Below are 24,357 nucleotides of genomic sequence, written 5' to 3' on the forward strand. Positions count from 1 at the left end.
CAGCAGAGAATGTCACGTATGTGGCTGACTATCTTGCATGTTCTCCAGACCTGTAGTTAGCATCACTTCCCCAAAAACTGTTTCATCCCAGGGTTTTGCCTACACAGCCTCAATGCAGCTTGTATGTGAAATCACTGCATTTAAAACCTTGTTTCCGAAAAAAGGAACGGCAGGGTTTAGACAGCCTGTGCCAAGCTCATCCCTAGGGTGATTTTTCTGAAGTAAAGCAGGGAATATCTGAAACAGCTCCTGCCAGAGAGATAGGAAAGGGTATCCATTTTGGGGGAGCTAGAATTTTGCCTTTATATTTCTTACACAGAAATCTCCTAAACTGTGTAATTATGTATGTCACAGTACCTCAAATGATTTTGCAAGCAGAGTGCTCTTCTGCTGAGTGAATTTTGCAGATCAGGTCTTTTAATGGTTTGCCAGTACACCTAAAAGCGGAGCTGGGTTTAGGGCATAGACTGCGGTGCCTGAATATTAAGCGCTTAGTAGTGACTGTTACTATCAAATGCAACAGAAGCCAACACTGTCAAGTCTGTAACAGCTACAAATTTATTTGCCTTTCTAAACCAGAAAAAAAGTAAAGAAAACGATGTAAAGAGACATCAGTTGAACTTTGCAAAAGCAGCAAACACTTTTACAAAAGCAAATTCCCACTTGCTAATCAGGATTAGGAAAAATGCCTGAGTTCTGTTTCATTGTCATGAGCTATCAGCAGCACCTGTGCTTCATTAGCAAAATAAGAGTTTACTGTTATCTAAGACAAAAACGTTGAGGGGAGGGAGTGAGGTCCTTAAGGCAATAATATCAAATCCCCTTTTGTTTCCTGGATAGTGATTACAGTAAAATACTTTGCTTATGTTTCCATTCCTTAGACCATCTGTTTCAAATTAAACCCTTCTGGCATGATACATCATTATTTATTGGAGCATTACATTAGAAAATGTAGTGTTAGTATTGCTGTTATAAACCCTTAGTTTCATGAATATGACTTCAGGGGCAGAACTGGATGTGTTTCCTAAATGAAAGGGCTAGAGACTGTATTAATAAAATTAGTTTACCAGTTCAGAAATTACTTTTATTTTTTAGGACTTTCCTTTCACAAATATATTTTTGATGTGTCTTTTGATCTATAACCTTGAATGTTTGTGTTTGGTAGAGTGAAACCTTCTGGTTTTAAATGACTGAAAGCTAACGTACTGAGAAGGACTCATTGATAATAAACTGTTAGACACCTAAAGCTAAAACCACAATACCCTATACATAATGGGGTGACATCCATTTTCATAAATCTGCAATGCCCTGTATCATTCAAGGCACACACCTGTGTGATTCTAGAGCAACTGCAGATCTGGCAGGTAACACCTGCTGAAGGTCCCCTGAAGGAGTTTTCTAGAAGTTTTTATTCTTCCCCTCTGTGGCAATTCTTTCCTCATGCTTTCCATCAGAGGCAAAGCTTCCTAACACCAATACACAGAAGACAGACTTTTATCCCAGAGCTATCCTGTTATTGCAGCCTCAACCATCATGGGAAAATTTAAGAAGTACATAGACCTTGCAAGGTGATTTTTTTTAAATTCTTAGTGTTAATGAGACTTTAATCACAGTGTACTAAAGACGCTTACTCTTTACTTAAAGGAGTAAGGAAAGAGATTCAGTCACAGGAAAGAAGAGCAGTTCCTTACAGCTGTATTTGAGGTACTTCAGTTTACCAGCGATACCCAGCGTTACTAAAGAAATTTCTTTCAATCTACTTCAGTTAGAAAGATGGTGACTGTGAGTGTAAAATTAAGAAATGGATTAATCTTTCGTGATATAAAGACTTTCTATGCTCTAGATAAGGTGAAGCCTAGTTTTAAACATGCTTATAGAGAGCGTATCCGGGGAAGAGGACAAGTCTGTCATCCTAAATGAGCTTCTCTCTCATTTTTTTCTGGTCAAACAAGATCTGAAGGATCCTCTGGTGGGTGATTCACAACACCTAGATTAAATGAGATATCTGAATCGCTGCTCACATATATATATGTAGGTTTTCTTTCATGCCAAAATCTCCCTAAATTTTGTGCTGTATTTAACCAATACAGTACTTGCGTGGTTGTGCTTACCCTTCAGTGATGCAGTCAGATATGATCAGGAAGCCAGTATCTGCTTCAAAATCTTTTATTTTTTTTAACTGGTCAAGTTATACAAACCAAAGTTGCTTAAAGGCAGTATTCTCTCTTGCTCTATAAAAAAAAGTATTAAGTGAACTTAAGTAGCATAATTTTATAACCCAAAAGTTTAAACTAGTGTATAATTTAAATCTTGCTGTGTCTGAAGCAGGCCAGGATCACATCAGTATTTCCTTTAAGAAGGCCAGCAGTAAGTCCACAGTATATGTCTGAATACATTTGGATCAAATGACATAATGTTTCCTTTTTCTTTCTCTCTGTCTCTTTTGAGAAATTTACAGATTTTTTTTTTTACATTGGGAAGGTGATACATGGTGAGTAAATGCACTTGGGGTCATGGAAAAGGCTTTTCAAAACCACATTTTCCTCATTTCAAATGTCTTTTTATTACTCTTATTGTTTTGTTTAAAAAAAATGCCTGAAAGTTCATAATTTTTGCTTGCCAATTGTAGGCTAGAGGCCTGCCCTTGCTCTCCCTGTAGCTAATGGTAAAACATCCAAACACTGACTCATCCCTGTAGTGATCCAGGTCCCATACAGAAAACAGAAGTTCTTCGTATTCTGTATTCCTTGCGTAGTGAAGTTAACCCCAAATTCTGCTGTTGCTCCTGCTGTTGCTACAAGGTTTTTCTGCCCGCCAGGGGAAAGCAACACCATTTGTCGGGCCACATCTGTACTGACTTTTCTGCCAACCCTGCTGGCTTTCTGACTTCTGTTTTGCTTTGTTCTGGTCACAACATAGTTAAGAGGCCACCCGAACCTTGGGCACCCTGCTGGAAGGTGTCTCTGTACCTAGCCAGAGAAATGGGATAACCCCTGTGGGATCATCCAAGTATTGGACCTATGGCATCATAGCACAAGCATTTACTGTTGTTAGCTAACAGAATAATTCCATTAGTGAGTATCATCAGTAGGTTGTTATCCTCTTAGATGGATTTTCTGTTCACAGATGAAATACAATAAAACTGGATTAGAATAGTAGCAATATGAATATAAATAAAAAAAAATAAAAAGCAAGAAGTTAGGTAGTTATTAATGCAATGCAAGACTGTATGTTCAAGCTAGTAGTACCAGTGGAGAAGTTGTGATGAGCTGAGCAGGCAAAACCATCCCTGGAGGGTAGTCCTGCTGGAAGCACAGTTTGCTAGGGTCTCCAGGCTGATTTTGGGGGTTCACTCTGGTTTTCATGGTTCTCCAAAGGGAAAAGTATAGCATTTGTGATGCTGCCTCTAGCAGGAATCTTCATGCTCTTCCAGCAGCACGAGCCCGTGCTTTCTGTTTGGCGTGCAATGCTCCTGCACCAAGGATGCACCCAGATGTGGAATCAAGTCCCTCTCCCATGCTAAGAGACTATTTCTGCAGCAAGTTACTAGTCCCTGCAGCCTTGTGGAATAAAAAGGCTTGTTCCCAGTATGTGTTTATGCCCCTCTGTCCCTAGCAGGGCTCCTCCCTCCCCGCAGGATAGCAAGGGCCTAGCCATTTGAGGGGCAAAGCTCTTCTAGGGGTGGGTATGGCAGAACTTGAGTGCAGGGACTGGTTGGTCATCACCCTCCACAGCCCTGGCTGACAGGGGACAGCATGGGAGTGCTGCTGCAAGAAGCAGCCAAGCGGCAGGTTGGCACCAGGTTCCATCTCAGAAGTGTTTGTACTCATGATACACTGGAGCCAGCTGGGGCAGGAAGATTCTCTTGATGCTGTGGCACAGGGTAGAAGAGGAGAAACTGTGGACAGCTCTTGTCCCGCATCTCTCCAGCTCCCTCCAGGCCCACAGACATCACCAGGCCCACACCCGAGGCTGCTGTTTAGCCAGGTGAGGTTTATTTACAGAGTAGTTGTACAGGGCACAGCAAACTGGCAGGGACACAGCCCCACTTCTTACAGCGGCTTTCTAGGGATTTTTCCAAGCACCTTCCCCACAAGGAAATACTCCTTTTCCCTTCAACAGAATGGTCCCCATTGCCACCAGGAGAGCCAGGGCTCAGGATTTGTAAGACTCCAGTAGCTGAGCCTTGAACTGGTGGTACAGAAGGAACTCTGCAGCCAACAGCGTGGGCAGAGCACTCTCTGCAGACCCATATTTGAACCACACCACAACAGCCCCCAAATTTCCTGACCTGTGGCCTCTCACAGGGCAGCGGAATGAAGGGATTCAGGAGGTAGCACAAGCTTGTCCCTCAGACTAGCATGTGTTTTCAGAAACTGTCACGCTGCTCTCAATGTGAGAGATGCCTCTGCTGCCTTGTTTCTGCTCCCACAAAAGGACGGCAGCTCTTCTTTCTGGGCCCACAAAAACCCCTTGCTCTGAGGAACACGAGCAGAAGGGCAGACATCACCCCATCCCCACACCATCTAACAGGCCAGGACCTGGGCAGGCTCCAGGGCTGCAGCCCTCCTGCTGTTGCCTCCAGCGCGGTGCTGACCCAAGCACCAACCAACTACAGGCGCAGCCGCTTGATATCCTCGCTGCGGAAGTCAATTCGGAGAGCCAGCACCTGCCGGACTTCGGCTGGAGTAAGGCGCCAGGTGAGCGGGCCTGAGTTTGGGCCCCAGTAATCCAGGATCTCCGTCACCTGGAGAAAGAGGAGAGCTGCAGGAGACAACTCGCACACCCTGCCCTCACAGGTGAGTTCAAACTCTGGCTACTGTCACGGTATTTCCTGCCACTAACCCCTGCAGGCAAACACCCATCAGGCACAGGGCAACATTTCCAGCTTCTCCATAGCCCATAGATGTGACAACATCTGGATGAGCCCAGTAAATCCATGTAGAGTCCAGCTGGGGCTCCTGCAGTCCCCCAATAAAAGGAGACAAAAGCGCAGCTCACCCTTTCCAGATTGAGGATCGTGGCCATCTGAGAAAGACGGGCAAACTTGTCGCGGATAGTCCAAGTGGTGACTGTGGTGAGATAGGCTATGAGAGACCTCAGCTCCTTGTCAAACTGCAGACCACCAAGCTGTGGGGACCAAGGGAGCTCTGTTAACTCTCTGAGCAGGCCTAAGGGTTGTGCCAAACACACAATTAACAAAAGTTACAGGGGCGCAGGGGGAGGTCTCTGAGCAGGAGGGTTCCAGTTAGACCATTTATTGCAGGTTAAACGGGCTTATGTTTAGACCCACCTTAAAAGCCAGCTCCCTTATTGATGCACGGTCTTCCCAGCCCCATCACAAAATACACTTTCTCCCTGTGTGTGCTAATGCAAGGTCTCCCTGAGCTGGCCACCAGCAGTGGCAGAGCTTCTCTGAGACTAACATTTGCCTCTGCCCTGCCCCATCCCTCTACTGAGGGTTTTCCTGATGGAGGGTTTGCAGTCAAGCCAGAATGAAAGGTAGAGGACAGTGTTTTGCTTACCCTGCTGAAGGTGGATTTGAGCAGCACTTTCTCCAGTTCAATGGCTATGAGACTGGTCATAAGACCAGTGAGGGTGTCATAAATCACTGGAGACAGTCCAGCCTGGAAGCAGAAACCCACGTCAATCTTGTCAGGAGCAACTGAGTGGAGCTCGGCAAAACCCAAGCCCTGTGAGAGCTTTCAAATAAAGACCTGTCGCTTGCAGGCTCAGCAAGCGGAGACCACCACAGAAGTGATCCAGGTATGTGGGACTTGCAAGCAGGCTTTCAGAATTGCTGAAGGGGGTGACTGGGTCTCCAAGAGCCCTGCAAAGCACTAGAGGACATCTCTGTCTGCCATTCCCCTGAGCAGGGGAAGAGTTGGGAGATGCCATGTGGAGGTCTGGCCAAAGCCTGGCAGGCTGCCACATCCCTCTCTCTCTCTTACCTTGAACTCCGTCATCTGCTGTTCCAGATTGACGATGAATTGCTGGACCCAGGGGTCATTAGCTTCATAGTCGCTGAACTCCTCCTGACATTGAAATACAAAAGCTGTTGTTTACGCAGCAGCAAATGGCCCAGAGGGCAGGAATGGAGGTCCCTCCTGGAGCAGCACTGCACCCCTTCCATTTTCTCAAGCTCTTCTCTAGCCAAATGTCCCTTTCCAGGCTTGGATACAGAGCAAGTTCTGGTTATTTCACTGGTGTTCTGTGCTGAGGAAACAGCAGAGAACTGAGGGGAATGAGACAGTGCTTGCTGATTGTGCTGCTGAGTGGACCATGGAGGGTGCAGAAGTATGGCTGGAAGCAGAGAATGCTGAGCCTTACCTCCTCGATGTTGTGGGAGACGGAGAGGAATAGGTTGATCCAGGGCTTCACCTGGGGCTTGATAGCTGTGCTGTTTAGCTCATTGAGACCTTCCTGATGGGGACAGGCAGAAGAGAGGAGAGTGACTGACCACAGCTATCGTCCGACAGCACACAGTATTTACACCCAGGGTGTCTTGATGCTGCCTTCCATCATCACTGCAAGCTGGGGAAACAGACCCACAGCCTTGCACAGGAAACTGAACCCAGAAGTCTCAGATCCTACACTCTTCTTGTGCTGGAGGGCTCTGAGGACACCACGATGACAGGAAGAGGAAGGACGTTGGCCCAGAAGCTGCTGTTGTGCTGACTTGCACAGGCTTGAGGGGCTCGTGCTTCCCCCACCCCTGCCCACACAGCTACCGATGTTTCCTGGCAGAAGAGAGGCATTCTTTTCACATCCCACCAGGGTAGGAAAGGACACAAGCACCAGCCTCTCCACTCAGCACCAGGCAGGAGGACACCATGATTGAACTCAACTGATGTCTCCCACCTCTGGTGCAGCTTAGCTCAGTAGGAGAAGCTAAAAGGAGGATAAAAGCTGTAACTGCAGTTAGTTTCCTGAATTAATCATAACCCCAGCACACGGCATCTCCCCTGAGCAGCAGGTTGTCAGCAAAGGCTGTTCTGCCTGCTTCAATGCTCGAGAGCTCTCCGAAAGCCCTCTCCTGCCAACTACCCCCATTTGGCCCAGCAAGATGTCAAGAAAGCTCACCCGGCATTAAAGTATTCAGGTACTGATACTGCCTGGCATTTGATGGAAGTTTTTAACTAAAATTGGCATTTCTAAGGAGGCCCTGCTGGCAGTTGTTCTTTTCCAAGGCAAATTCAATGTGTGTGTGACTCGGGCAGCGCAGGAGCTTGCTGCTCAGCCTCGATTGCTTTGCAGCCAGTTTTAATACTGCACTAGATCTAGACTGGAGAGTTTTACTCCTTACTAATGAGCTCTTTGGTTTCGATACTGACCACAAGCCTCAAGAGGGTTCGCTGGCAATACCGGCCTGAAGGCATCTGGCTGCAGTGAACTGCAAAGCCAAACAAAAAATAGTCTGGCCCCTCTATAAAGTACAAGGCTGATAGCAAATGTGGTTCAAAATGCTCTCTTTTGCTTGGTTTCTTTCCACAGGAGGTATTAGGTCTCCCTGTTCCTCTCCCTGCCAAAGACCACTGTGAAATTTTAGGGCAACAGGCCCCAGCGTGCCACACAAGACAGTGGATTTAGCCAGAGAGCCTTCTGCCCTGTGCTGGGCAGTATTTCCATTTGGGAATGGAGGAGAAACCCGAGAGAAGAGCAGCTCTTCTCTACCAACAGCCCGTCTTCAGTGTTACCTAGTGAGGCTCTGGACAACTTGACAACATGCTGCGCCATGAGGGAGAATGGAAGAGATGGAAATGCTATTAATATTTCTTCTCCTGAAAATGCTGAATCAACTACAACTCTGTGCTTAGTGAAGACAAATGGAGCAACATTCCTCCTGGCTCTGCAGCTGCTTCCAGTGTTTTTTACACAGCCACCAGCTGGTGCAGCTGTGCAAATGAGCTGGATCTGTTTCCATGCCTCAAAGCTGACTGATTTACTCCCTCCTGCACCCCTGCCCAGCACTCCTGGAGTCAGACATGGCCCAGACCTTGGGGAGGTCAGATTCCTGCCTGAGCTCTCCCTGAAGACACTGGCCAGCTTGTGTTGGAGGCCAGCAGTAACTCAGCAAGGCACTCACCTGCAGCAGGTCACGAAATTTGTTGGAGACGGCAGCCATGTCAGAGAGACAGCTGTCAATCTTGGCCTGCGCTTGCTCACCCCCAAAGCCTTGGCTAAGCAGTTTGCTGCAGTCACTCTGCAGGGAAGAGATCCACAAGCAAGTTGCAAATAAATTACCTGGGCAGTTTCTGTCCCTTCATGTTGCTGAGCTCTGGCTGCCCACCATCACACTTGCAAGCTAGGATAGGCACCAGACTCCTGCCCCTGTGAAGGCAGAGGCTGCTGGCTCCAGCTCAGGAGAGGACAGCAAGAAAGGAAGCTGGGGGCTATCTAGCCCAGCACCAGAGAACCACAACCTCTCAATGATGCACATGTTATTCCACTGGCTCCCAGCCTGTGCCAGGTTGATCAAGCTGGAGGAACTGGTATTTCCAGCTGCTACTATCAGCTGGAGATTGCTCTGCCAGCTCAAAATTGCTTTCCTAAGACTGGAGGAAAGACCTCAGGAATTTGGGCATAGTGAAGTCCAGATAGTTTACTTGATCCCCCCCAAAGGGAGGATATTAGAAATCTGATTAAGAAAAAAACCAGTAAAGAATCCAGACTGCACCTCCAAAGTCTTCTTTAGGGTCATGATGTTTTCGCTGCAGACTTCCACATTGTTTAAGGTCACCTGGAAAAAACAACAAAACAAACCCAAGTAGAATTCACTGGAACTTCCCAGCGTCTCAGCCCCAAGTCCGTACATTTACTCCATGCCCTGCTCACAGTACAGGCTGAAATGCAAATACTTGAGGGACAGAGGTGCTACCCTGTGATCAAAGCATTGCAGATTCACAGAGCTGCATGAAGCTGAACTTCAGTAACTGAGCATGTGTGCTGAACCTGCAGCTAGTACAAAGTTTGAGATAATTTACTGCTTTTCCTCATCATTCTGTCCACTATGTTGCAGCAAAGCCCCACTCATGGGTTACTGGTGGAAGACAGGATGTACCCCTAACTTTCTGTGACAGTGTCATGAAGAAAAACAGACCAGGAATGGCTGGAAGTGACGGTTTATACACCATGTCCAGAGAAGCAGGGGAGGCAGGAGGGTATTTGTATCTAGGCAGGGGAGTCAGCACCTGTCCTGCCAGATGAGTATCTGTTCTTCACTGAACAGACTGTTCCCTACCTGCTGAAGCTGAACTAAACGTCACTATAAGGCTGGGGTTTGTGCAGACAAGGAAATGAGGCAAGCTGACAGGTGAATGAGGAATTCCAGTGGGAGAACTGACATTTTAAGCACTTTGCTTCAAGAAATGCAGAAACCTGTAACGAAGAATTTAATGAAATGGAAGAGTTCAGTCCTTCCTGTTCGCTTTGTTGCCTTCTCTCCTTGTACAGTGAAAGTCCCAAGGAGCCTCTTCAGCACCGGGTGTTCACAGCAACTCACAGAGAGGGAGACAAGTCAAGGTGAGCCAGCCCCTCTCGAGTGCTCTGAGTCTCTGCCCACAGGTCTGCTCAGATCCAGAGCTGCTCTCCCAGTGAGGTCTTTTCCACAATGCAAGGTCTATACAGCATTCCACCTTGGGAAGTATGTGTTATGCTGCAAAAGACAGGAGCGATGGCCCTTCAAATGCTCTCCAAGGGGTCTCTAATGGTCACTGCCATGTTCTGGCCTGCTCAAGCATGCAGAGATTTGCAGCGCTGCTGTTAGAAGGCAACAGGAGGATCTTGCAGGCCAAGCAGAGAGACAACCCTGCTCTAATGGAAACTCTTCGATCCGATAAGCAAGAATGAAGGAGCCCTGAGCGTGGGCCAGAAAACTTTTTCATCTAGAGGAAGGTGTGGATGAGATGCTTTCCCACCTTTGTGCAGAGCCTGTGAAAAACAGGATTGATGGACACCTCAGAAAAGCACAAACTCTTTCCCAGCCTGGAGGGAACCATCATTGCAGCAGCCTAAGAAGGCAGTCACAGGATCGTACTTGCACAGGTCTGGTGTGGAAACCCTGCAAACGTGAGGTGAGGTAGAAGCACCTACCAGACATCCAAAGTTAGGCCACTCGCCATGCCTGAACAGGTTTTCAGGTTCTCTGAACATGTGACAGTCACACCAACCCTGTTCCCAAGAGCTCTCCATTGTCTTTCCCCTCACCTCAACTCATTCTACACCAGAACAGCCACCAAACCCACCAGAAAGGACTGCTTGGCCTCATCGGTGCTTTCAATGCCTTTGGTATCGAACTTGCCCTGCTGCAGGCTGCTGTGCATGATGTTCACGGCACTGGTCACCCCTCTCTGGAAGTCCTGGAAGGTCGTGGCTGGAAAGCCCTGCTTCAGCTTGTTGTACAGAACCTCCCTATGGGGCAAGCAGAACATATCAGGGGTTAGAGCAAATACTGCAAGCCACAGCAGAGTTGTGCTCTGTGATGAGAGACAGCACTCTGTCTGAGCTGTGACCTGAACAAGGTAAGTGGAACTTAACAGGGACAAAAGAGGGCTGGCAAATATCTCCTGAGAGCATCTAAAGGACACAAGGCTGAAAAAACCCTACAGCCACCCAGTTTCTGAGTTTTCCCCAAAATGCTGCCTGCAGCTGTCTGCTGTCTTCAGTCACAGTTCCCCACTCCCATGTTGTGATGAAAAACAGGAGCAGGACAATTTCTGCAGGTTCACCCCAAGTTCAAGTTGCAAAGCAATCTCACAGGCAACCCAGAGAACAATTAGGGCTGACCGTGTACCACCAAGCAGGATAGCACTCCAACGCTACATGGTGACCGAGTTGCATAAGGATTTGGGGCCACGAGGTTCCTTTTTCTGTTTGTTCTACAGGTGACCACCACTACTGTGAGAAAAGTATGCCCAGCTCCAGCTTCCCATGCCACACCTGACGCTGCTTCCTACGAGTATCTTCCATGGACATGACAAAGCAGAGGTTCAAAGGTGAAGAACACAAGCAAACACTGTTCGCAGACCATGAGGTGGAGGCAAGTTACAATGAACCTGGTGTATTTTCATTACCTGAAGTCAGACTCCAGCTCGGTGGTGGAGTGGTTGATCATGGCACAGAGACAGTCTATGCTGGAGCTGGACAGAGCACGCCCAATGCACTTCTTCACTATATAAAACACGTCATCCACCATGCTGGAGGTGAGCTGGCCCTTCTCATAGCTGTCCATGGCAACAGCCTGCAAAGAAAGCTGCCTCAGTGCCCTGAGCTCAGCAAGCAAAGGTGCCCTTTCAGAGCAGTGCTCTTAAGACCAAACTGCCAGCCTGCCCATTTCACCCTGAGCTGAACTGTACCATGTGTGGCCTGGCATCACTCATCCTAGTTTTCAGTAGCCCATAGACCTGGAAGACCTGTCTCTGGAAGATACTCAGGAGTATGTTTGGAGTCAAAGTTCAGAAACAACTACTTGCTTTTCAAGGCCAAAGGAAACAGAAGACCTTCCCAACAACTGCAGACCTGCCATGTACTCATCTCCCTCCCTAGGGATGCTCAGTAGAGGACTGTAGAGCACATGTAGAGGTCTCAGGCGCTAGCAGAGAATGCAGGCTATTGCAAGCAGCAGTCTGAGCCCTACCTTGTTGACAGTCTCCCTCATGAAGTATTCCTCCATGGTGATGTAGTAGCCAATGAGCTCTTGCATCGTGCGGCTCAGCAGACAGTTGTTGAGGAGCTTGTCCAGGTATTTTTGATGCTCTACAGAATGCAAAAGAGAACCATCAGCAGGCACCAAGGGCCAGACAGGAGTTCCAGCTAATCCCCTTGCTGCCTGTCCTATGGGCACCCAATGGACACACACCAGCAAAGACCAACCTGGAAGAAATCACAGGCCTCGACTGTGGAGCTGAAATTGCTGAGCTGAATTTTGCAGGTGACAAAAGTGATTTCCAGAGCTCCATGGAATACCATAAACCCTGAGCCTGTTTACCCTGTGGCCTCCACCTTTAGGATCTGTGCCTGCAGCATCCAAAGGGCCCTCCCTCTCTTTGGGGACCTTGTTTATTGTGCTCTGCAGTCATTCCTAATGTTGGTTTCCCTATTAGAGGGAACAACCAGTGCTGAAAACAGATTTGGGGAGGCCAGGCTACAGAATCCTCCTCCACAGAGTGCTCTCAAAGCATATTTGCAGATCCTGTGTCACTGCTCTGCCACTAACTCAGATATATCTCTACTTCTGGCTGTAAGGAGCAGAGAGCCTGTAAGTATTGGTATTCAAGGTGTTACCTTGCTTTACCTCCTCCGAGGCCATGGAGTCTCCCACCTCAAAATCGGCTATTATTCGTCTCTTGATGAACCTCAAGTAGAGCTCACTGCGGGCGTTCATCAAAGTGACTTCTGTTAAAATAGGGTCAAGTTCCCTGGAAGGAACATAGCAAGAATCAAGGTAGCAAGACTACAAAAGGAGAGGCACTAATTTCATTGAGTTACGTAGTGTGTTTTCTGTTCTCTTGCTATGAGATCAATACTGTCCCTTTCCATCTGTGCTGTTGAGTGGCAAAGCTCAGCAGAATAACTGTTATGTGCAAAGAATGCACATAAAAGCAAAACGTCCTGAAAAAAATCATTACAGAGAAACTTCTTTTTTCCTCGTTGATGTGAGAACAACCACGTTAAAATCACAACAGCAAGGACTGCAAGACTTTAAGCAACCTGATATAACTTCAGAATTAGCCCTGTTTTGCATGGGAGGTTGGACTAGAGACCTTCAGCAGTCCTTTCCTACCACAGTTTTGCTATGACTCTATGAGCCCTACGTGGCCAGTGTTAGAAATATCCTGCCATCTCCATGTATCTGCTTCTGTGCACAGATTCATGTTTCTCTGAAAATGATGAAGAATCTGTTTAAGCTCAACAGCTCAGGAAATGTGAGACCAGAAAAGCACGTGACAATGCAGAACACAGTGTTCAGATCACAGATGACTGAAAAAAAAGACTGTCACATCAGCAGCTTTTTTGCCAGTGTGCAAAAAAGAACTTTACAAATCCTGCTCAAAGCCTCACAACACATGAGTGGGATAAGGAACCATTATCTTTATTTTACAGGTTAAAAAGCAAAAGCTCAGAAAACCTGGGATGCTTGCACAATTACTCAGAGCAAATGGTAAGTGGATCTCTGTATTACCACTGAAGTCATGCAGGCTCACAGACAGATCTCGCTTGAGGAACTTAAGTTTTTTTTCAAGGCATGTTGAGAAGTCATGCAATGCCAGAAGGGCTGGGTGCACTTTCAAATGGCCTTACTTAAGGGCTATGCAAAAACTTAAGAAAAGGAGAGAGATGGAAAGCGCTTCAGTTCATTAGCAGGAAACTGATGTTACAGTGTTGCTGCAGCAGCAGTACAGATTAAATAAGACCCAAAGATTTATTCCTGATTCTGTCATAAATTATCTGTCCAGGGAGCTGCTCCATTTTGTGGGCTCCGAGGACCGTAATCTGACCACCAAAAGGTAGTGGGCACACGCAATTATAAAGTCTCAGTCCTTCATGTGCAGTGATATTGCCAGCCCTCCAGCAATGTTTAGGGCCAATCAAGGCTCAAAAGTAATGAGTAAGCAAAATAAAGCACCAGCACAGAAGCTGTCTTTATAAAAGGGCAGTGAAGGGCACCTAACAATTGGATTTTACACTTTAGTAGCCACAAAGCCTCTGGAAGACTGGGGGGGTTATCTAAATGCTAAGTAGTGTTAATAACAGCTCAAGAGTGGAAGGTTAGAGAGCAAGAAGAGGTTTTGTTTGTACCTTGGTTCAATCTTCTCTGCAGAAGAACTTCTCATCATGCTATTCTGAACTTGCTGGAACTGCAATCACAAAAAAAGGGAGAGTCATCAAAGTCTTTGCTGACGACTTGGAGTTAACAGCTGCTTCTCATGCTATAGCTTAAGGAGGTGCTTACTCAGGGAGGGTGATAGGAATGCTTTGCAGAAAGCACTGCCAGAGAAGGGAAACACATCTGTTCACCTCCTCCAAGACAGAGCTCAGCCTGCCAGGAAGGGCAGTGGCATGGGAACTCCAACAGAGGCACCAAGGTATGTGACCATGAGACAGTTATAGCAGCCCTGCATCTAACACAGAAGCAGGAACAAGACCATGGGTACGGTGTACTGAAAGTGCCCTACAGACCCGCAGAGCAAGGAATCCTGTACCCAGGGTCCACTTACCATGCTCCCAATGAATCCTTCTTTGCAACAGAAAGGATAGCTACAGGCTGGACTCCTTCAGCCATCAGTGCAAATATGGAAGAAAGCAAGGTTTCTCTTGATACACAAGGTCAAACTTTGCCACCTCTATGGCAGTCAGAGCCCCATGGAGTTGGATGGAGGCCGCAGTTGGCTGTGTCAGGCAGCATTACACGACCCTTACCTGCCTGTGATAGTCCCTCTCTTTGATGAACTTGTCCACCACCTTCTCCACCTGCCGGTCGCACTCCACTTGCAGGTGCTTGATGAGGGTGTACAGCCTCCCTGGCCCGTAGTAGGTCTCCACAATGGGCTGGTGGGTCTCCACAATGCGAGCAATCCCTGCAGGGAGAGGGGAAGCACAAGAGAGAGACTCAAGCAGGAGTTCCCATCCAGTCTGGACCCAGAGCAGAGCTACACAGGTCCACAGACAGGACCTAACAAGGGATCATTCACTCCCCAGATAAACAGTTTAGACTGTCCAAGCCACTCTCTAGTGCCTCACTGAAGGCCTGTCATTACCACCCTTCGTTCCATGGCATCTTCTCTCTGCATATGATGCCTTCCATCCTCTCTGCTGTTTATTGGAAGGCTGCAGTGGAAATCTCCTGGAGTAGAAGCCATCTCTCTTCGTAAAGAGAGCTCCTGGCATGTGATGCGTGTCAGTTGCCCTCCTACCCAGCAACACACAAGGTAGAAAGTTTCCACAGGAAAAAGCTGCATAAGCTAAACCTGACAGGGGACATAACTGCCACCCAAGCCCAGTCTCAGCTTTCAGCACCTGCCAGGTTACAGTAGAAGAGCAATGCTAGGAAAATCAGCCTAGGGAAAGCTCTGCTCTTATCTGTCACACAGATGCCCAAGAGAGCAAGCATTAGTAAAGGCAAGACCTCCTTGGTGAAAAAGCTCACCTCCAAGGAGGTATCTCTACAATATTGCGCTTTCTTCTCACAAACTCTCTACTCCAAGAGTTAGCAACGCTCCCCCTCTTTTGGCACTACTGCCAAGAAAGCCTCGGCGGCTCTAAGGACCTTCAGTAGTAACAAGGGTGCCAGGCTGGGAGAGTGACTTGGCAGTCGTGCAGCCTGGAATTATAGCAGACTTAATAGAGAAGATGGTTAATCACCATGGGGTCTCAATTACTGTCTTTGGCAGCACTCCCACAGAGCTTTCATATTGTCTTCTCTCCCCTCCCTCTCTGCTTTCAAGCTCCTGAGGTCCTCCTTGAAGAGCCAGGCCTGGAGGCATCAACAGCTGCTCAGTCTTAAGGGATCCAATTTGTTTGTGTGGAGAGCTGCATGTCTGAAGAAACCTTCAGGGAATACCCATTTGTTTTGAGGATGCAGAGAACAGGAAGAGCTGATTCCTGGAGGAAGCCAACAAATCCTTTGCAAATCCACTTTGTGCCTGCACAAGCTGTATGTAGGAAAGCTTGCATATTGTAATGCCCTCTCCTGGCTGGGAAAAAGTCTATTAGTTGTGTCCCCGTCCCTCTAGCGTGACACTCCCATAGCTCAAAGGGGAAGGAGGCATTTTGTGATCTCCCGGTGCCAAAATTAAATGCATTTAAATTGATGGGCAGTCTCATCATGGACTATTTTCAATCGATCAGCAAAGAGGAAAGGAAGATTACCTTCGAAGAGGAGTGTCAGGGTGTCCGCAAAGATGACAGCAGCTCGACGGTCACTCATGTCTGTCCCCATCACCAACTGCAGGTTCTCTTCTGCTTTGTTGGCCACCTGCATGACAACAGGACCAGTCAGCTGGTAATACTCAAAGATATTCTTCATCCCATAAGGCAGTCCTCTGTCTCTTGCCCTACAGAGCTTTTGCTGGCCTTCCCATTGCAAGAGCTATTGCTGTTGTTCCTGCTTTGAACAGGGATCCTCTCCTCTCTTGTGGAAAAGTCAAGGATCAAGGAGAGGCAGAAACTTGCTTCTCTTTCCAGGCTCCCTTGTCTGAGCTTTAAGCAAGCACAAAGAGGAAGACAGAGGAGAAGCCAGCCAACCAGCAGGATCTGTATGCATACACTACAAAGCCCATCCCAGGATGCAAAATGCAGGGAGAGAGATGAACTAGTGCTGGTTTCTAAGATTAACAGGCCAGAGCCAAGATCTCTTCCACAACATCTGCTGATGGAGATTGGGTTTTGCTTTCCCCTAGGAGACCAGACAGGTCACAGTATGTTTCACAGAACCTGTTACCTGCTTGCAGAGGTACTCCGAGAACTTGCTCAGCCCCTCTTCATGTAAGCCTAGCAGAGGAAAGATCTTGAAGAACCGTTCCACCTGGGGCAAGTCTCCCTGCTTCATAGCTGTGTCGAATTTCTCTGTGACAATTGTCTTCAGGCGCTGCTCTGCTTCCTGCAGGAGCTTCAGGTTGGCATCAATTATGCCCCCTGGTCAAAAGGACAGAAAAGAAAGGGAAAAGTGACAGCACAATGTTAGTACTGTATCAAGGGCTACCTTTTTTCCCAGGACACTGTGCAGCCCTAAGGTGGTAAGGCAGAAGACACACTGGAATTCCCCTACAAGCAAAGAAAGATAGGTACATGTGTGATGTACACACAGCTGATGTCGTGGTCTTGCACGGAGGATGCGAACACATCAACCTGGACATTTCTTTTACAGATCAGGCAATTTACTCCTTCACTTCCAGTTGCTCTGCTTGGTAGCACACTGTAACACTGCAACATTTCCCCCTGACAGAGCCTTCTCCCTCACTTCTTTTGTCCTGAACTTTTTGTCCTTCAACTAGTTAGCACACAAAATATTATTAAAGCTGTGTGTCAGGAACTCTCCTTTCAAATAATGATAATTCAAGCCTAGTAACACTTCAAAAACATTCATTTCTGTGTTACTCTATAACATACTAAGATCTTTGGCTAGCATGAGATCTTCTGCTTTGTCTACTGGGCTGAGGCTATCTGCCATGGAAATCATGCAGCCTCTAGTTATCTACTAGAAAGGTGACTTATCAGCTTCTCCTCACAAACAGTACTTACCTTCCTTGCCCTGACGACTGAGCTCAATCACCGACTTGTCCAGAGACAGATAGCGATGGATATGAGCTGCTGCTTGTTCATAATCTTCATTTCTCAGGGCTGTTTGAACTCCATCCATGCAGAACTTCAGGTCAAGGATGTCATCAGCTCTCTGAATGGCCTGATAGAGTCGATTCTGCAAGAAAGGCAACCAGTAAGGCTTCCTGCTGCGTGCTGGACCAGGGAAAGATAATTACAGAGGAGCAGACAGTGGGGGGTGGAAGGAAAGGATGAAACAGACTGAAGCAATACTTCTCTACACAATAAACAACTATGTAAGCAGAAACCCCAAACTGCTTAAAAAGTCATAAGACCAATGGCTCCAAAAGAGGAACAGCATTTGTCAAAACTCAGGTTGAACTCAGAGGCCATACTCCACTTAAACAAACAGGCAGAGACCAGAGATACAACTGCACATTATCTGTTTTGATTTGAGCAGTTGTCCTTAGCGCTGGGACTTGATGCCTCTTAGCCTATCTCTGTACAAAGAATATAACAGCCCGGATTCCTGACTGGTCTTGGATGACAATGACCACCTCCACTGCGCTCTGTGCTGCTGTAGTTGACGAAAGAGTGCTAACGAAGACTAACCTCAGCTTATTCACCATATTCAGAAGGGCATACTGGAGAACCAGCCGCTACATGGAATAGCATATGCATTATTTACTCTTGTACCCTGCAATATCCAGGAGCCCAGCAAGATACCATTACCTAGCAACACTAGATACTGCTAAAATAAAGAACAAAGCAGTTTCCAGCCTACCTGCACACTAAAGAAAAGAACAGATTTCTCTATTGTCCTGTGAGCATATGAGCAGATGGAATATGGCTTGTTGGTGACAAGTCCCAAACACCCCCTCAGTCCAGTTACCTTGGCAAGGTCAAGCTGGCGGACTTTACTGCTGACATTCTCAGCCAGGTTACAGGTGAATGTGATCATCCCTGCCAACTGCTGGGCATCCCCCTCGATAAGCTGCAAATTAGGGCTGGAAACACAAGCAAATTGAACATGAGATGCAAATATTAAGTAGTTAGATGGTCTGCAACAGCAGGATGGTTCTTCCTCCAAACCCAACTGCTCCTGTCAGCTACGGTATCTCTCATTTCATGACCCTCCTACAGGAGCAAAGCATCAAAATCAAACAGACTGCTTTGGAAGAAGCTGCACAGGCAGACTAACAACTGTCTCGCTACCAGACAGGGTACTGAGGCTTTATGATACTCTCCACTTCTGAAGTGGAAGGTGAAGTCTGTCAACTTGTGCTCCAAGCTTCTACTAGACATAAGGCCACTTCGGATGAATTTCCAGGCTGCCTGCACAAGCTCACCACAAAGAAGCAGCAATATCTGTCCACACCTGTAAACAGCCTGACACAAGACATCTGATCCAAGCATTCATGCTGAAACCTGACAATCTCTGGGGTGAGACCTTCAAAGAACTGCCCAGCCTACACCGAAACGGGTCAGTCCATGCGAGGGCGCAGCAGTTCCCTCTGTCAGTGCTGCTTAAAAGAACTGGGCACCTGGGGCTGAGGATCCAACTACTGTTCCGTACCACAAACTGATTTAAAGTCTGACATTTTCTCAGAATGATGTGCTTCCCTCACAACACTCAAGGGAATTTTCAAGTCATGCAGTAAGCAGGGAGGTACTGAACAGTGCGCAGAAGCCCAAAGAAGGGGAGAGGGTGGGGATCACTAACCCCATGCGATGAAGTGCAACCATCTTGTTCTCTATAGTGCTTTGCTGTTCCAGGAGGGCATCCAGCTCTTCCTGCACGACTTTCTGAAAGAAAAGGACGAAGGAAGTCTTGTGTGACTTCAGCTCTCCTCCAGGCCAGCAACTTACGGCAGACCCTACACCCAAGTCAAGGACACGCAGCTAGTAAGGCGTTAGCACTTCCGAGAGCTTATATGACAAATAAATCCTTCCTAAACTCTCATTTTAATCCTGTAAATTTTTATATTTTTTGCCATTTGAAAGCATCAGTTATGCAAACCTCATCACACAACTTTTAAGTCAGGTAACCCACAAACTCCTCCCCTGGCCGAGCTCTCAACGCAGGAGGACTCTGAATCTGCAGGCTGCTCACGGTTCGGGGACACCGGCTCCGCGGAGGCGGCACCATCCCCCCCACGTCAGGCCCGTATTTAATCCCTCTGCAAGGGATCCGGACGACTAGGAAAGCCGTTGGCAGCGAGGTACCCGCTCTCCTTGTCACCACAGCAGCGGGCCGGAGGGGGCTAGAGCAGCCAACACCTCCAGGGTGCCGCGTTCCGGAGCGCCCCAGCCCGCCCCGCCGCAGCCGACGGCCGCCGGGAGCCCCGCGGCCTCACGGGGCCCGCCCCCACACACACCTCCTCCTCACACAGCCGGCTGTAGGCGGCCTCCAGGTCCGACAAGTCGGTGAGCGACTCAATCCGCTCCATGGAGAGGGCTGAGGCGGCCGAACCACCGCCCTCTCCCCCCGGCCCCCTCAGGCCCGGCGCCGTGGCCGCCGCCATCTTGGGGTGCAGTGACGCGGCCGATACTGCCATGAAGGCCCGTCGGGCCTGCCGTGGGCGGTGCCTGAACGTTTGCGGCCGCTCGGTTCCGCCTGGCGGCGCGGGAGGCTCACGCTTCCCCGGCGCTTTACGCTAGAAGGCGTTTGAGGGGGTGGCGTTCGGAGGTTCTTGGTACGGGAAGCGGCTGCCGTCGCCCCGCGATCATTCAGGCGCCGCTTCGGGCAGCCTCTGCCGCCACAGGGCGCGCGCGCGTCGGGCCTCGCGGAAAGCCCCTCGAGGAGGCGCGGGAGGGCAGCGCACAGGCGCAGGGCTGATGGCGGAGGGGGCCGCAGGGGCGCCCGCCTAGACAGGACCAGCATCCGCCGCCATCCGCTTCCATCAGTACGGTAAGGGCGGCCCGGCCGCGCCGCGCCCGCCTAGTGGCGGCCCCTCGGCTGGGGAGCCGCGGTACGGGTCGCCATTTTGGTGGGGAAAGCGGCCACAGGCTCTCGGGGCCTGGCCTCTGGGGCGCGGCCGGGCCGGACGTTGATCGGTGGCCGGTTCCCGAGGGTTGCGGCCTTGTTCCCTGCAGGGCGTGGGGAGTCCGCCCGGGGTGCGGGGCGGTGCTGGGCGACGGGCCTTGGCGGGGGGGGGGGTGCTGGGCAAGGCTCGGGGCGGCTGAGGGCCGGTTCCCCTGGCCTGCGGCCTGCAGGACCCGGCGGAACGAGTGCGGCGGCTTGTGTGGAGCTGGGATTCCCTCCCGCCTCTGCCCCGGGGAAAGGAATCGACTCCGGTGCTCGGTCTGAACTGTTGTGGGTTGCTCGGCTGTAAACGAAACGGCGAGATCAGTGAGGTGTAACGGCGTAGGATACCTCTAGAGGGATTCCCTAACTTTGGTTTCTGAACAGCTAAAACCGGGAGAGGAGTAATTAGCTGGAAGTCCTGATCAGTTATGCGGCAGTTAAGGAGCTCAGCTGTTGCTCGGCACTCTGGTTGCCTTTGGGAGAGCCTTTTGCCTCATAGTATTAATAAATGCCAAATAACTTCAGCTGGGCGACAGTCAGTCTTCTAATGTAAAGTGATACATGCGGACAAACAGGAGGGCAGCAGTTCTCTCTCTGTGCTGTATGGAAGGTTTTGCTTTTGAAAATTATCTATTTTTGCTCTACTTGTTGCAGACCTAGTGGAGCTACGATAAGGGGAAGTGAGCCCACTGCCAACATGTTTCTCTACAACCTGACGTTGCAGCGTGCCACTGGCATTAGCTATGCTATCCATGGAAATTTTTCAGGTAATTTTTCCTTGCTTCGTGCTTCTTGGCTTGAGCTCTTTCAGATAGTAGAGGAAAAAATGCATTTTTCCTTTAGTTGGTTTCGTTGTCAAAGCTCATGTGCTTTAGCATAGCATTAGTGTTTTGCTTGTTATGTTATTGTTTGCTCTTGAGCATGTTGCTTGAGTTGTTGTAACTTGTGGAAAGATCAAGAGAAATTTGGCTTGATTAGCTATAGATTTAATTTATTATTTTGTTCACTTTCCTGATCTGTTAAAAGATGCTTGAGCAAAGGTGGCACCTACTGTGGTGAATAAGTTGCTCTGAAGTTCTTCACAGTAATCATAAAACTCTTCGGCGTTTAGTAGTCATGAAGTTTTATCATCTTATAGTGCTTCTTGAAGTTGCATGTTCTGCTGTGTTGTTGCTAACTTCGTGCTTTGGCTTGTTTAGGAACCAAACAACAAGAAATCGTCGTTTCCCGGGGCAAGATCTTGGAGTTACTCCGCCCTGATCCCAACACAGGGAAGGTTCACACCCTGCTGACCGTGGAAGTGTTCGGAGTCATTCGCTCCCTCATGGCCTTTAGGCTGACAGGTGGGACCAAAGACTATATCGTCGTGGGCAGCGACTCGGGACGCATTGTTATTCTGGAGTACCAGCCCTCAAAGAACGTGTTTGAGAAGATTCATCAGGAAACCTTTGGCAAGAGTGGATGTCGCAGAATCGTTCCAGGCCAGTACTTGGCTGTAGACCCAAAGGGCCGTGCTGTCATGATCAGTAAGTCAGTCTGTCAGCTTGTTTTCTTCTTATTTTTTTTTTTCCTCCTGTCTTGTGGATATTTATTTTGGAGCAAGTTTCTGCCAGGTGTAATTGGAAGCGTGTCTCAGGCAGTTTGTTAGGCTATGAGACGTGTAAGGAGAATGCAGGCATTCAGAATAGTTCCTTGACGTGGATGGAATCGCACAAATTAATTCTAACGCTGGGCCAAAACAATTTGGAAAGAGGCCAGCTTGCTTAGCGGTGCACAGAGCCCTGAAGTGTGATGTCTGGGAGAGAAGTTAGAATTGCAGGCATTGGTGCTACAGCGTAGTCAGTCAGCTCCCATAGCCTGAAATGATGTTATGAATTCATGTCTCTTCTCTGATATGTATCATGGAGACAATTAGATGCATTTCTGATCAGGCTTTACAGGTAGAAGGACACTTGGGTGATTTTTATTTTTATTTTTTAAATCAGATTTACCATGAAGTGTCTTAGTTGGTACATGAACTTTCTCAGTTTGCTGAAGTCAGCTTTGGGTGGTGCTGCTTTCCTGCATGATGAGAGCAGGGACTTGCAGTGATAGGTAGTTTAACAGTGCCCCTTTATGTCAGGAATAACAATAAATAATAATACTTCCTTCCTGGCATGTCTTGTTTTCGTGGGTGAGAAGGTAGCACAGTCATAATTGTGCTGTTCATATTGATAGTTAAGAGTGATAAGTGTTTGTTGTGTTGTGGATGCTGTGTATCAGGCATGAATACCTTTTTTTAGTTAAAATATTTCTAAAGAAAAGTGGTCTTGCCAAATGGCTTTAAATGGTGGAACATCTGGCTGCTTTTTTTGATTTGTTTTTGCTTCCCTGGAGTCTGTCATCTCTTGTGTGATGGAATGAGTGAGTAAATCTGCCTGTAGCCATTGTAGATTGAACATTGGGCTAGATGGCCGTAGCCTGAAGGGTCAGTCTTTGGCTTTGAGGAGCTGGAGTTGTCATTTGTGCTTGTGGCCTGACATTAAAAATGAGACATTTGAAGTTAATTGGGGGCACAGAGATAAATACCAACGGTGAACTTCAGCAGCAGTAGTAACACTAAAGTTCTCTTACAGAGTTTTATACTGATCTTCGAATGCAGGGATGATCAGACTTGATCACCGGGTAATGTGCTTCAGGTGCTGTTGTCCTTTCCTTGCAGGTGCTATTGAAAAGCAGAAGCTGGTGTATATCTTGAACAGAGATGCTGCTGCTCGTCTCACCATTTCCTCCCCGCTGGAAGCCCACAAGGCCAATACCTTGGTCTACCATGTGGTAGGAGTCGATGTGGGATTTGAAAACCCGATGTTTGCTTGTCTGGAAATGGATTATGAGGTGAGAAGAACTTGATCTCCCTTTGCTGTCTTTTGAGCTTTGTTGTTCCTCTTCTGTTCTTAATCTGTCTGTGGAGGTGGGGAACGCTGGCTGCTTTTGCTGACTGAGACCATTCTCATTTGTTGCGAGCTTACTTGCTTTTTGTTTTGCCTTCAGTCAGAATAGGCAAGTCTCTTCTGTCTTGGTGATTCTTCTTAAATTCTTGCTGTTCATCTGCAAGTGTGCGTATTTTCTTCCTGTCAAGCTTTTCTTGTGCATCTTCCAGCATGTTGTCTTTTGGACTTCATTCTAATGTTACTCAAAACTGTTTCCCCATACGTCAGCTTTGCTTTTCCTTTAATACCTTTTTTGAAAGACACCTTCATGTGTTGTGTTTTAGGAAGCAGACAATGATCCAACAGGAGAAGCAGCAGCCAACACACAGCAGACGTTGACATTTTATGAACTGGACTTGGGTTTGAACCACGTTGTTAGGAAATACAGTGAGCCCTTGGAAGAGCATGGCAACTTCCTTATAACAGGTACTTGCCACCTGGCCGCTAAGTCATTTTCCTATGCATCTACTTGGTTCCCGTTCCCCAGGGAAACAGAATAAATACACTTTACATCTTAATTGTTTTGATGGTAGTCTGAGCCATTAGTATAAATTAATTGATCTTGGAGTCAGGTAATGAGTGTGGTTTGCACATGGAAACGTGCAAGAATTCATAGATACAGCTGCAGTTTGAAAGCGCTCCTCATCTCTTCCTTTAGGTGCATTCTGGATATTCTCTGGATTCCAAAGCTAAGAAATATTAACTGAAATAAGCTGGTAGCAGATGCAAAAGCATGTATTTTTAGGTAGTGCATAGGTGCTGTTGTACTCTGTTGCATGGGATTCCGTCAGCTAATATGCATTCAAAAGGCAGTAGATGAATCCATGGACTAAAAAGCCCACTTACAGGGATTGGGTGCAAAGCCAACCTAACGCCTTTGACCTTGGAAACCTCTGAACTGCTGCAGATTCCTCTCAGAGCACAAAGGAAGCTAAGCTAGGAGAGCATCTTTGTGTGCTTGCGCTGTTGTTGCATCTTCCATAGTCAGCCATCAGACACCAAATATTGGGTGGATCTGACTGCTACTACTATTTTAATGATCTTTCGTTACACTGGGATCTCAATAGAAGCATTTTAAAAAACATACTTAAAAAAGGAAAGGTA

General features: G+C 47.9%; 2 protein-coding genes and 1 non-coding gene across 6 annotated transcripts in view; 2 read left to right on the forward strand and 1 right to left on the reverse strand.

The window, feature by feature from the left end:
- Positions 1-3,973: 3,973 nt before the first annotated feature.
- Positions 3,974-19,816, reverse strand: COG4 (component of oligomeric golgi complex 4). Of its 4 annotated transcripts, XM_049804288.1 has the most exons (19): positions 19,635-19,815; positions 18,980-19,062; positions 18,149-18,263; positions 17,239-17,413; positions 16,439-16,632; positions 15,868-15,973; positions 14,419-14,576; positions 13,798-13,856; positions 12,283-12,416; positions 11,636-11,754; positions 11,073-11,239; positions 10,245-10,410; positions 8,678-8,740; positions 8,087-8,203; positions 6,331-6,423; positions 5,952-6,035; positions 5,526-5,627; positions 5,002-5,130; positions 3,974-4,747 (listed from the first exon to the last, which is right to left on the reverse strand). In XM_049804288.1, the coding sequence occupies exons 1-19, from the start codon at positions 19,812-19,814 to the stop codon at positions 4,613-4,615; spliced, it is 2,379 nt and encodes a 792-aa protein (XP_049660245.1). In that variant the 5' UTR covers position 19,815; the 3' UTR covers positions 3,974-4,612. The 4 variants fall into 4 exon arrangements, 3 of the variants coding, with proteins under 3 accessions (XP_049660245.1, XP_049660246.1, XP_049660247.1); XM_049804289.1 differs by lacking the exons at positions 10,245-10,410; positions 11,073-11,239 and having other exon boundaries at positions 19,635-19,816; XM_049804290.1 differs by lacking the exons at positions 18,149-18,263; positions 19,635-19,815 and having other exon boundaries at positions 18,980-19,054.
- A 105-nt stretch (positions 19,817-19,921) lies between these two features.
- SF3B3 (splicing factor 3b subunit 3) overlaps positions 19,922-24,357 on the forward strand; it is a 30,273-nt gene continuing 25,837 nt past the window's right edge. Inside the window, exons 1-5 of the mRNA XM_049804286.1 lie at positions 19,922-20,167; positions 20,939-21,051; positions 21,484-21,810; positions 22,986-23,158; positions 23,538-23,679. Coding sequence (XP_049660243.1) covers positions 20,982-21,051; positions 21,484-21,810; positions 22,986-23,158; positions 23,538-23,679 — 712 coding nt within the window. The 5' untranslated portion in view covers positions 19,922-20,167; positions 20,939-20,981. The remainder of the gene's footprint in view (positions 20,168-20,938; positions 21,052-21,483; positions 21,811-22,985; positions 23,159-23,537; positions 23,680-24,357) is intronic.
- Positions 22,138-22,219, forward strand: LOC126041415 (small nucleolar RNA SNORD111). The gene has a single exon (XR_007506855.1). It is a non-coding gene; the product is annotated as a small nucleolar RNA SNORD111 (small nucleolar RNA).

This window comes from Accipiter gentilis, chromosome 7 (assembly GCF_929443795.1).
Source record: "Accipiter gentilis chromosome 7, bAccGen1.1, whole genome shotgun sequence".
Classification (NCBI taxonomy): Eukaryota; Metazoa; Chordata; class Aves; order Accipitriformes; family Accipitridae; genus Astur; species Astur gentilis.

What these genes read in the sequence shown, in the direction of transcription:
- COG4 (XM_049804288.1), bottom strand. Translation starts at nt 19,814, where the DNA reads ATGGCAGTATCGGCCGCGTCACTGCACCCCAAGATGGCGGCGGCCACG. An exon ending in TCTCCCACAACATCGAGGAG is followed by an intron (nt 6,036 to 6,330) that starts GTAAGGCTCAGC and finishes TTTCAATGTCAG; the next exon opens with GAGGAGTTCAGCGACTATGA. An exon ending in AGCAGATGACGGAGTTCAAG is followed by an intron (nt 5,628 to 5,951) that starts GTAAGAGAGAGA and finishes TTCTGCTTCCAG; the next exon opens with GCTGGACTGTCTCCAGTGAT.